Consider the following 10,373-nt stretch of genomic DNA (forward strand, 5'->3'; position numbering starts at 1 on the left):
CCCACCACAACGCCTGGCTATTTTTTGGTTGCAGCCATCATTGTTGTTTGGTGGGCCCAGGTTAGATTTGAACCCGTCACCTTGGGTGTATATGGCTGGCGCCTTAGCCACTTGAGCCACAGGCGCTGAGCCCTTTTTTTTTTTTTTGAGGAAGGAAATTCTGACAGATACTACAACATGGATGAACCTCAAGACATGCTAAGTGAAATAAGCCATTCACAAAAGGGATAAACATTGTATAATTACCCTAAACAAGGTACACAGAGTAGTCAAATTCATAGAGATAGAAAGCAGAATGCACCCCCATGGCCCAGAATGGTGGCTACCAGGGACTGAGCATTGGAGAATAGGGAGTTATTGTTTAGTGCATACAGAGGTTCAGTTTTGCAAATGGAAAGTTCTGGAGATGGTAATGGCTGCATAGCAATGTGAATGTACTGACCTGTACACTCCAAATGGTTTAAATGGTACGTTTTATGTTATGCAAATTTACAATTAAAAACAGATAATGAATCAACTAATTAAAAAGAAAGATCCTGTCCATCTTGTTCTTTACCTTGTTTCTAACACCTGGCACGTGCGAGTGGAAGGTGTTTACTGAAAGGATGACAGAGGCTGCTGCTTACCAACCACACATCATCTCTACCCATCCAGGGGCTAATGTGATTGGAGTGATCCTCAATGGCTACTCAATGCTAGTGCCTACATGACTTTCTTACTTCCTCCCTCTCAGTCTCCTGTGGGTGTGACCCTGAAGCTAGTATGCACCCCCATGGCCCAAGATCTGCCCTTCACAGTTCCAATCCAGATGAATATGACCCCCCTCACCCTTCCTGAACTAAACCATGTTTAGTCCTAAACAACCTTAGCTATTTCTGAAATACTAAATTCAATTCAAAGTACAGACATTTGACTGCATTGTGATTTTCAGGAACTAATCCACAGGACTTTTGGACCATTCCATAGGAATGGAGATTCAGAGACTTGGACAGCGCCACTGGAGGAAGGGAGCTGTTCCAAAGGAGACACTGTAAGGCCCAGCATGGTGACTCACACCTGTAATCCTAGCACTCTGGGAGGCTGAGGCGGGTGGATTGCCTGAGCTCATAGGTTTGAGACCAGCCTGAGCCAGAGTGAGACTCCATCTCTAAAAAATGGCCAGGCGTTGTGGCGGGTTGTGGCCTGTAGTCCCAGCTACTTGAGAGGCTGAAGCAAAAGAATCGTCTGAGCCCAAGAGTTTGAGATTGTTGTGAGCTATGATACCATGTCACCCTGCTAAGGGTGACAAGTGAGACTCTGTCTCAAAATAAAACAAAAAAACAAACAACGAGGGAGACACTGCACACTCGAGTATAGCTGCTTAAAGCACTGGCCCAGGCTCACTCACACCGCTCTGCTGCACTCTGTGGCAGGAACAGGCCTTGAGCCTAAATGCAAGAACTGTGTCTAATCTACCATGAGCTCCCCTGGCCTCACTGTAGGGGAAGGAGGCGGCTGGTCAGTGAGGGGGTCAAGGTAGATTTTCTCTTCTGAGCAAGATAAACTACCCTGAGCTTCTCCAAACTAGTCTTTTTCCAGTCAGAGGCCAGAGCCCCATATGATAGGGTGCCAGGCCAGATGCTCCATGCCCCCGCCATGTTCATGCAAGCTCCCAGAACACCTGTGCTGTCCCCAAGTCACTGATCTCCCCATGAGACCCAGGAACAAAGGGAGCATCCTCACTTTAGACCAGGAGTCCTGGCAAAGAACTTACGAAGATGGACTGCTCCTTCAACCTCCTCTTGGCCTCTTCAGCTTCTAAAGTCTGCTGTTTCCTCCTGGAATGATAAATTTAAGTAGGAAGCACTCCTACGGGGCTGCCCTGGGCACCTGGAGCACCACCAGTGGGTGGGCTCACCTGTGCTCTTCGATCTGCTGCTCCCGCTCCCGGTAGCGCCGCTCACGCTCCTCCTGCTCCTGCCGCTCCTGCTCCATTCGCTCCTGCTCAAACCTGAGCCTCTCATCCAGGGCCTTCTTCCGCTCCTCCTCCTTCCTCAGCTCTTCCTCCTTCTACAAGCCGCAGAGGGGCAGGCCTTGAGCCTGGGGGCCCGGCCCCTATGGTCCCTCCCTGCCCTAGGACTGAGGAAGCAGTGGTTCTGGGGAGTCAGGGGAGAATTATGTGGGCACAAGGTCAAGAGAGCTCTCTGCTATCCCAATTGAGGGACTCAGAGCTGCCCCGTGAGGCCTAGGAGGGGCAGCTCAGTCCGAAGGCCAGGCTCAGGGTCTCAGACCTTGGCCTGCTCCCAGAATTGCTCGCGGTTAATCCGCTTCATCTCTACAGCTGCATCCGTCTTCTGGTAGGTGGTACCCTGCAGAGTCAAATGACCCAGCGTTAGCATAGACAGTAGGCCCAACGCACTTGGAGCCCACGACAAGCAAAGGGTAAGCCCTAAGAGGAACACAGCTGGCCAGACTAAGGTGTTAGGACATTTAGGCACAACCAGGCAGCCCTAGGCACACACTGACCACGGGCTCTGCATTCTCATCCTCCCGAAGTCGCAGCCGGTGCAGCACAGGGCTAGAGAGCCGTGCCAGCCCGTTGGAGAGCCGCTGCCCAATGGCACCCGCATCGATGTCTTCCACACTGCTGGCGTTTATGATCACATCGACGCCCTTCCACAAGAAGAAGGCAGTGTTCAGGCAGCATCAGGGATCCCTACCATTACTACCCCTGGCACATAGACCAGGACGGCTATCCCCAACCACACACCATAAGCCCTGGCCCCATACACACCTGGAAGAACTCAGCCACTTTGGCCACATGGCTGGCACAAGCGCACTTACGGGCATCAGGCACGTCTTCACCCACCTGCACAGTACCCAGCAAAGAGGGGGTCAGGAAAGGACAATAGGGGCCCCACATGATGAGGTACCAGGCTCTTGACTACCTTCCCCAGGGCTGGTGTTCTCTCCCTCCACTGGGTCAGAGGGCAGAGGGGGGTGAAAGGCAACTGCTCTGGGCCCTCAGCTCCCTTCCCCAGCCTGAAGCTGCATACCCAGTTGATGAGCACGTATTTTGGCAGAGCAGCCAGGGAGTCCTTGACACTGCAGAAGCCGTACATCACCTTCTGGTTCTCGAAGTGGCCTGAAAGCTCCTGCAAGCCCCCTTCTGGGGGAGTCAGAAAAGGGTCAAGACTCTCCATCTCCTAAACCCTTACCCTAAAAAGGGCCCGGAACCCAAAGGAAAGACTCCTCACGGATTCTGCAAGCACAGACAAGGGTCTTCTGGCCTCTGAGATTTGGAGGTCACAGAGTTCTGGGCTAGAGTGTGGGGGTTAGGGGACAGAGGACCTGGCTTTGCCTTTGGAACCTGCCAAGGCTGATTTGGGGTAGGTCACACATCATCACGTCTCATGAAGGGCTACTGCCCAGCAAGGCAAAAAAAGCCTTCTACCTCTGGTGCTAATTCAGGCCGTCCCTAGGTCCCTTCCCCCTCAGCTGTGTGACTCTGGGCAAATCACTTTCCCTCTCTGAGGTTCAGTCTTCTTAGAAGTCAAATGTTAAGCAAGGCTCCCTCCACGGATGACTAGAAAAGGAAGAAGGACACCTGCTGGACAAGTGTGGGTCTTGTTGGATGCAGGCAGGAAGGTGGCTAGGAGCCAGGTGGGTGGGGAAGAAAACCAGAGGAGGTGAGGAGAGGAAGGCCAAGGAACAGCTGGAATTCTTACCTCCTGAAGCTGCAAGCTTGAGGTCATCTGAGCCATCTTCATATGTGTATAGAGCCCTGGGGAAAGGGGAGGTGTTTCATCTAAATCTCAGGGTCAAGGCTACCAATTTTGAGTGGGGATGGCTCTGGGGAGGGAGAAGGACATGGAGAGAAGGGGACAGGAACAGGGAGGGCTCCTGCTATTGCCATGACAACAGGGCTAGGCACCATTTCAGGTGGGAGCTCAGCAGGGTACATACTGGCAGCCCTTTGGGGGCTTGGGTCAAATGGGGAGCAGGGAATGAGGGAGAAATTGCTGCCTGGTGGAGCTCAGAGTATCTCAGCCCTGGCCCTGCCAGCCTACAACCCAGCGGAGTGGTATGCGATGGAGATTCCAAGGCGACGGTTCCTTGGTTACCGTTCCCTGGCTACAATCCTCATCCCCCATTGGCCAGGGCCAGGAATCTACCTGGCACGTGTCTCAGTACCCGCTGCCCCTCCCCCTCATGGGGAGGGAAGGGGAGGAGACAGAACCTGGTGCACCCACAGCTATGGCATCCCCCCGGTAACCACAGCAACCTGGCAATTGGCACACAATCGGCCCACCCCAGCTGCATTCTCCAGGAACACAAAGGACCCTGGGGACCCACCCTCAGCCTCAATCTCCGCCTCTCTGAAATGGGGTGAGGTCACTGCAGTCACTCTGCCTAGACTCTGGCCCCAGGGCAGCCTTGGCTCCTGGCCTTCCATCCCCTAGGTCCCCTCTACCCAGCTGAGGCCTCCTGTCTGCCTCCTGGGAGTGCTGGTCTTTCCTTCCGCCTTAGCTTTGCCAGAAAGCTGACCTAGCAGCCTTCCTCCCTCCTCCTCCTCCCTTGCTTTGTCTGGCCTGGCTCCTTCTCTCCCAGAGCATCCATTTCACTGAGGGGTGTGCAGCAAAGAGGGGAGTGCAGAGTCTGGATGCTTCCCACCCACATGCAGGCACAGGCTGAGGACCTTAGGAGGGAGGAAGGGTCCTGCCACCTGCCACTGGGAGGAAGGAAGAGTCCTGCCACCTGGGAAGGGCCTTGTTCCTGAGGTTTAGAAGGGCTCACACCCTTTTCCAAACTAAACCTCAAGTGCCAGCAGGAGGCTGTGGGGAGGAAAGATAGGAGAGGAGGGAAATGGAGAAAGAAAGCAGGGAGAGAAAGCAGAGAAACTAAGATAGAAGAAAGGAGAGAAATGAAGGAAAAGGAAATAAGTGGGGTGGTTGAGGAGGATATCTGGCCCAGCCTGGGGAGGTTGCTGCCAGGGTCAAATGACCCTTAGCCCCACTCCATCCTAATCCACTTCCCCCACCTCTAGAAAAGGGCACAGGTGGGCTATGAAGCTGGGAGCTCCTGGTCCAACTGTTGCTGCAGCCCCAGACCCAGCCCTAGCCCAGCTCTGACAGCTGCTTCCCAGCACAATTGTCCCACCACCTGTCTGGCTGCCCTAACCCATCACTGGGAACAAAGGGTCCTCAGAGAAGCAGGGTCTGCCCCTCTCCATTCACAGAAACTGTGAATAGTTTCCAGGCACTGTTCTAGGTATCATCCCAACCTGGGATGACTTGTCTTCACCTTGCCAGGGTCTCCAAGGGCTCTTCCATCATCAGTCCCTGGCTGGCCACCTCCTGCCACCTCTTCCTGCTCCAGCCATAGCACTTCCCCAACAGAAAATGCACCTTAATTCAAACCTTCAGCAGCCCACCTCCCTCAGCTCTACCTCAGCTGCCTTTCCGTCAGAACTCACATCAGATTACATGTTGGGCCTCCCTGATGGTTCCCATCCCAAGCACAAGGCGGGGTAGGTCCCACCCTGGAGTCTTTACCCTGTGTGGTCCTCTTCATATGAAAGGCCAGATCTGCTTCTCTGCCTCACTCCTATCACTAACTGAACCCCCTCCATCTTTCAGGGGTCAGCTCTGAAACTGTCAGCTCCCCAGGCAGTTTCCTGAGCCATACCTCCCGAGGGCATCTACCACTCCCACAACCTGAGGCACCCTGGACCTGGCGGTGAATCTGCTGGATACCCAAATGGGATAGAAGGGTCAGGAATCTGCCCATCTCTCCAGTTCCAACCACAGGGAGAGATACTGCCCCAGACTGGTTTTCTATAACAAGAGGTCCAGAGAGGACCAAAGCTTCATGAAGGCAGAAACTCTGACTCAGTCAATAAACATATTCTGCCCAGCACAGAGCAGCACCAGTAGGTGTATATGATAGTGACACAAACTCTTAGAAACCACCTAGGCCTGAGAAACTGGACAAGGGTGAGATGGGAGCTGGCCTGTAGCAGCTCCAGGGAAATTCTGGGGTTAGCTAGGGGACTGAAGCAGGTGGACCCCTCAGGACAATCCCACTCTCAGGATATTAGAGCTGGAAAGGCCTCTGGTAGCCCAGATATGGTTGAGCTTTCTATTCTTTTTGCCAAGAGGTCCAGAGAGAACCAAAGACTTGTTGGTGGTCATGCAATGAATCATCCAAACAAGGCAACAGTGGCCTTTCTCACTGCACAACCTGACTTCCTGGGTACCCTGCTCTCAGTGCCAGGGCAGTGGTTCATTTCAGATACCCTGCCACCTAGGAGTGAGCTTCTCTTATTAGAGGCAAGGTAAGGGAGGGTAGACAACAATTATACCTAAGACACCCCTCCATCTGGGCCTAAGTACAGGGTCTATCCTTGAGTCTTGAGACCCTACTGCATCCCAGGTTCTGTGCTGGATGCTAGGGCACTCATGTCCCTTTCTGCAGGATATGATCCTCATTGCCTTTTTCTAAAATGCTATCTGGGCCTTTGGGAGTGAGCAAATGTGTGCATGTGCGAGGGTGCATGTGTGCATGTGTGTGTCCCACACACAACCCAGATGGGGGGTGACGCACACCAGTGATGAATAACTCACTTTGACCACATGGATGGTGGGAGCTGAGGCCTCTGCTCAGCATGATGTGGGGCAGCAATAGTGTATGGCCTGGCACTAGGCCACCAGAGTTCTGCTTTGTGGGGGTTAAGAGAAAACAGGGTGATGGTAGACAACATTTTCCAGAGTAGAGGGTGAGGGAGGCTTTCTGGGGTGAGCTGGGTCTCTCCCCAGGCAGGGACTTATCCCAAGGCCAGCTCTTTCACCAAGCCAAACCGGCTACTTGCCCAGAACTCCTCCCATGATCTCAGCCCCCCAGGGAAAGGGCTGGGACAATGGGTGGACCGCCTGCCTGCTTAGCCTGTGCTGGCTTCTCCTGTGACTGACCTGCAGGACACAAGAGCTTGTCTCCCTTGTCCATCCCTCCAGGCTGGCTGCCCGCCAGTGCTGCAGTACCATGGCATGGATGCCTGGCCATCTTGTCCCCTTCTAGAGCCCCCAGGTCAGTGTGTCTACTTGGCTGCCCTTCCAGCCTGAGGGTGAAGCCAGCCTAAGTGGGGGTCCCTTGGAGCTGCCCTTACTTTGTGCCTGTTTCCTCAAGGAGAAGTGTCTATTTCCTGTCTGTGGGGGAGGAGAGGCCTAAGAACAGAATGGGTACCTGCCCCAGAAGAAGAGTATTCTGAGGAGATGGCTCCAGGACGGGGCAGTGTAGAACCCCATGGTTTTCTATTCCTGTCACACCAGGGGCTCCAGCCCCAGAGCATGTGGTCCATACCCTCCCAAGCTAAGGGAGGGGGGGAACAACAGAAGGAAAAGCCCCTATCAGGGACCCAGTAGCCATGCTAGAGACCCAGGGGACCTACTCACCCCCAGATCCCTCTTTGGGGGTTCCCTCTGCTTGTTTGTTTTCCAGGGGTAAAACAAGGTACTAGGTACCTCGGCTGGCACCAGAGAGAGGCAGGTCAGTCTCCTCGATATCCCCCAGCCCAGTTGCCTAGCCCCTGCGTATATGCTTCAAGTACTGAAAAGAAGGGGTCATTCCTGCCTCTTCAGTGACCCAGGAGAGGCATGGGAGTCACTTTGCAGTCACCATGTGGCAGTGAACATCCTTCCATCACACTCCAGTCCAGGTTCGGGGGGGGGGGGCAGCCAACTCGGAGAGGTCCCCCCAGTGGGCGGGACGCCCGGCCCCCAGCCCGCTCCGCTCCTCCCCCGCCCTAGCTTTCCTTTGTGCAGCGGCCGGGCCGGGCCAAGCCAGGCAAGCTGCGCTGGCTTCGCTAGCTCGGTCCCCGCCCCGTCCCCTCCCGGTCCTCACCCGCTGGAAGGTGGCGAAGGTGCCCTTGGCCGCCCCGTGCACACCTGTCCCCTGGGCAGGGGGATGGTGGGAAGTGGGGGATGGGCTCCCGCAGGGCCACGCGGCCCCAGGCCACGCATCTGGACCCCGCGCCCATCTGGTGGACCCCGCGTGCATTTGGCCTGCGACCGGCCGCCGCTCCCACTGAGAGTCTGGGGCGCCTCCGGGCGCTAGGGGCCCGGCGGTGCCCTGCCTGGCCCGCCCGGCCCCTCCCCCGGCGCGCACAAAGGCAGCCCCTCCCTGACCCTCCCGGCCCGTTGCACCATTTCGGGGTCTTCCCCTCCCTTCTCGGCTGCGGGGCGGCTGGGACGAATGGAAACAAAGGCGCGGCGGCGGCGCGGGGACAAAGGGGCCGGGGGCAAGGGCGGGGGGCTCACCAGTCGGCCGCGCTCTCCTCCCGAATCACCTCTTCGTATGCCGCCAGCAGCTCCAGGCGGTGGCCGCTGAAGCTGACGCCGGCCATGCTTCGGGCCGGACCGAGGCCGAACGGACAGACGCACTGACGGACGGACGGACGGAGAAGGAGGGAGGGGAAAAGAGGGAGTCGCGGCCGCCGCCTCTGAGCCTCTGCAGCGCTGCGAACCGAGCGAGCCAGCGGCCGGGGGAGGGGAGCCGGCCGGCGGGGGGCGGGGGGCTCTGGCTCCGCCCGGCTCGCTCCCTCCCTGCTCGGTCCTAGCGCCGCCCGGGCCGGCCCAGGGGGAGGCCCGCCCCCCCTTCCCAGCTTGCCCAGGGCACCCCCACGCCCCTCGCTCACGCGCCTTCCACTCAGCGCGGGAGCCACCTGCCTCGCGTCTCCCCAGGCCATTGCCTCCGGGGCCTCCAACTCTCCCCCGTACTGACCCCGTCCCCTGACCCCAACCTAGGCGCTCACCCTCTTACCAGTCCCAAACCCAGCCCCATCCTCACCTTTGCCCTCCCAGTCTTTATCTGGTCTAGCCCTACCCATTGCTTCATTTACCTCCACCCTGGTCCAGCCTAGCCCCAAGCTACTTCAGATACCGGACCACTCCTGGCCTGTCTTGCAGCCCGGCTCTGTCCCTGAAAGAAAGGTTCATTCCTAGTCCACACCCATCACTGTCCACGGCCATCTGAATTCCAAACCTAAATCAATCCCAGGTTCTTTCCCCTCCCAGCTTTGGCCCCATTCCTGACCCCACTACCCTCTGTTCACCACCCCATCCTAGCTGTACCCTCCTCAGCCCAGCATATCCTAGGCATGTCCTGATCCCACCTGCTAACAACACTCCTCCCTGGCTGCTCTATAGGCTTGTCTCAGGCCAGTCCTCCCCCATCTTTGCCAGCCTCTTTCCCCACCCACACCTGTGCTCTCTCAGATGGGCCAGCCTTCTCTCCCTTTCCTTCTCTCCCAAGCCTCACTTGTCCCAGAAGAATCCCAAGTAGCATTTAGGAAGCAGCATCTAACTCCAGACTCCCAGGGCAGCAATCTAAGGACACTTCAGGGTGAGCCTCCTGGCATCTATATTTCCTAAAGCTCTGAACACAGAGGGGCTGGGGCCCAGAGATTTCCCCTGAGAGGAGTGAATGCCACATCAGAGCCTCCTTGGAACATCTCCATTCCTTGCTGGGGTGGAACCCTGAAACCGACGACCTCCTCTCAGAAACCTTTTTCACCATTACAAAACCTCCCAACCCCATCTCCCCAGGAGAGGTGACAGAAGCTGAGCATATTTCACCTGGTCCCACCTGGCGTAGAGTAGAAAGGGGTTCTAGCTAGGCCTTTGAGTTCTGAGTTAGTAACTGGCTATGCCAGGAGAGGGAGAGTGGTGTGCATATATGCCCACCCATGGTTCCCAGCACTTTGGAGCAGGGAGAACCCTTTTAAAACTCAAAACATTTGGCTTGGCGCCTGTGGCTCAAGTGGCTAAGGCGCCAGCCATATACACCTAAGGTGGCAGGTTCGAATCCAGCCTGGGCCCACCAAACAACAATGATGGCTGCAACCAAAAAATGGTCAAGCGTTGTGGTGGGCGCCTGTGGTCCTAGCTACTCGGGAGGCAGAGGCAAGAGACTTGTTTGAGTCCAAGAGTTGGAGGTTGCTGTGAGCTGTGATGCCACAGCAGTCTACCCAGGAGGACAACTTGAGGCTCTGTCTCAAAACAAACAAACAAACAAAAAAAAAAAAAAACCATCTCATAGGCCTCTTCCTAGAGAACTCTTGGTACCTACTCTACTAGAGTAAGGCCCAGGCAGGGTCAACCCAGCTCCTGTGCCCCAGACCAACTGGCCAGTAGGTAAAGTTGGGGTGCAGTGGAGATCCCTGAGTGGGTGACAGAGGGTGGGGAAGAGAAGGGTGAGGGTTTATGGGGAGGACAGAGCTTTAACCATCACCCACCACTGGGCAAGAAGAGGAGGATTCTGGGGAGGAAGGAGATCCAGTTAGCCTCTGGGATTCTGTGGAGGGGTGGGCAGATGGCCAAACCTCTTCCTCCTCCCTT

The 10,373-nt window shown here is 56.1% G+C and overlaps 1 protein-coding gene across 2 annotated transcripts in view; it reads right to left on the minus strand.

Moving 5' to 3' along the window:
- DBN1 (drebrin 1) overlaps window positions 1-8,549 on the minus strand; it is a 15,835-nt gene extending 7,286 nt beyond the window's left edge. The window contains exons 1-8 of one of the 2 annotated variants that reach the window (XM_003802818.2): window positions 8,295-8,549; window positions 3,708-3,763; window positions 3,036-3,148; window positions 2,774-2,848; window positions 2,506-2,652; window positions 2,271-2,348; window positions 1,898-2,049; window positions 1,754-1,817 (exon numbers count right to left, since the gene is read on the minus strand). In XM_003802818.2, coding sequence (XP_003802866.1) covers window positions 1,754-1,817; window positions 1,898-2,049; window positions 2,271-2,348; window positions 2,506-2,652; window positions 2,774-2,848; window positions 3,036-3,148; window positions 3,708-3,763; window positions 8,295-8,380 — 771 coding nt within the window. In that variant the 5' untranslated portion in view covers window positions 8,381-8,549. The remainder of the gene's footprint in view (window positions 1-1,753; window positions 1,818-1,897; window positions 2,050-2,270; window positions 2,349-2,505; window positions 2,653-2,773; window positions 2,849-3,035; window positions 3,149-3,707; window positions 3,764-8,294) is intronic. The other variant, XM_012813388.2, reaches the window with a different exon arrangement.
- Window positions 8,550-10,373: the final 1,824 nt, after the last annotated feature.

Source organism: Otolemur garnettii, unplaced genomic scaffold, assembly GCF_000181295.1.
Source record: "Otolemur garnettii isolate 467f Iridium unplaced genomic scaffold, OtoGar3 scaffold00261, whole genome shotgun sequence".
Classification (NCBI taxonomy): domain Eukaryota; kingdom Metazoa; phylum Chordata; class Mammalia; order Primates; family Galagidae; genus Otolemur; species Otolemur garnettii.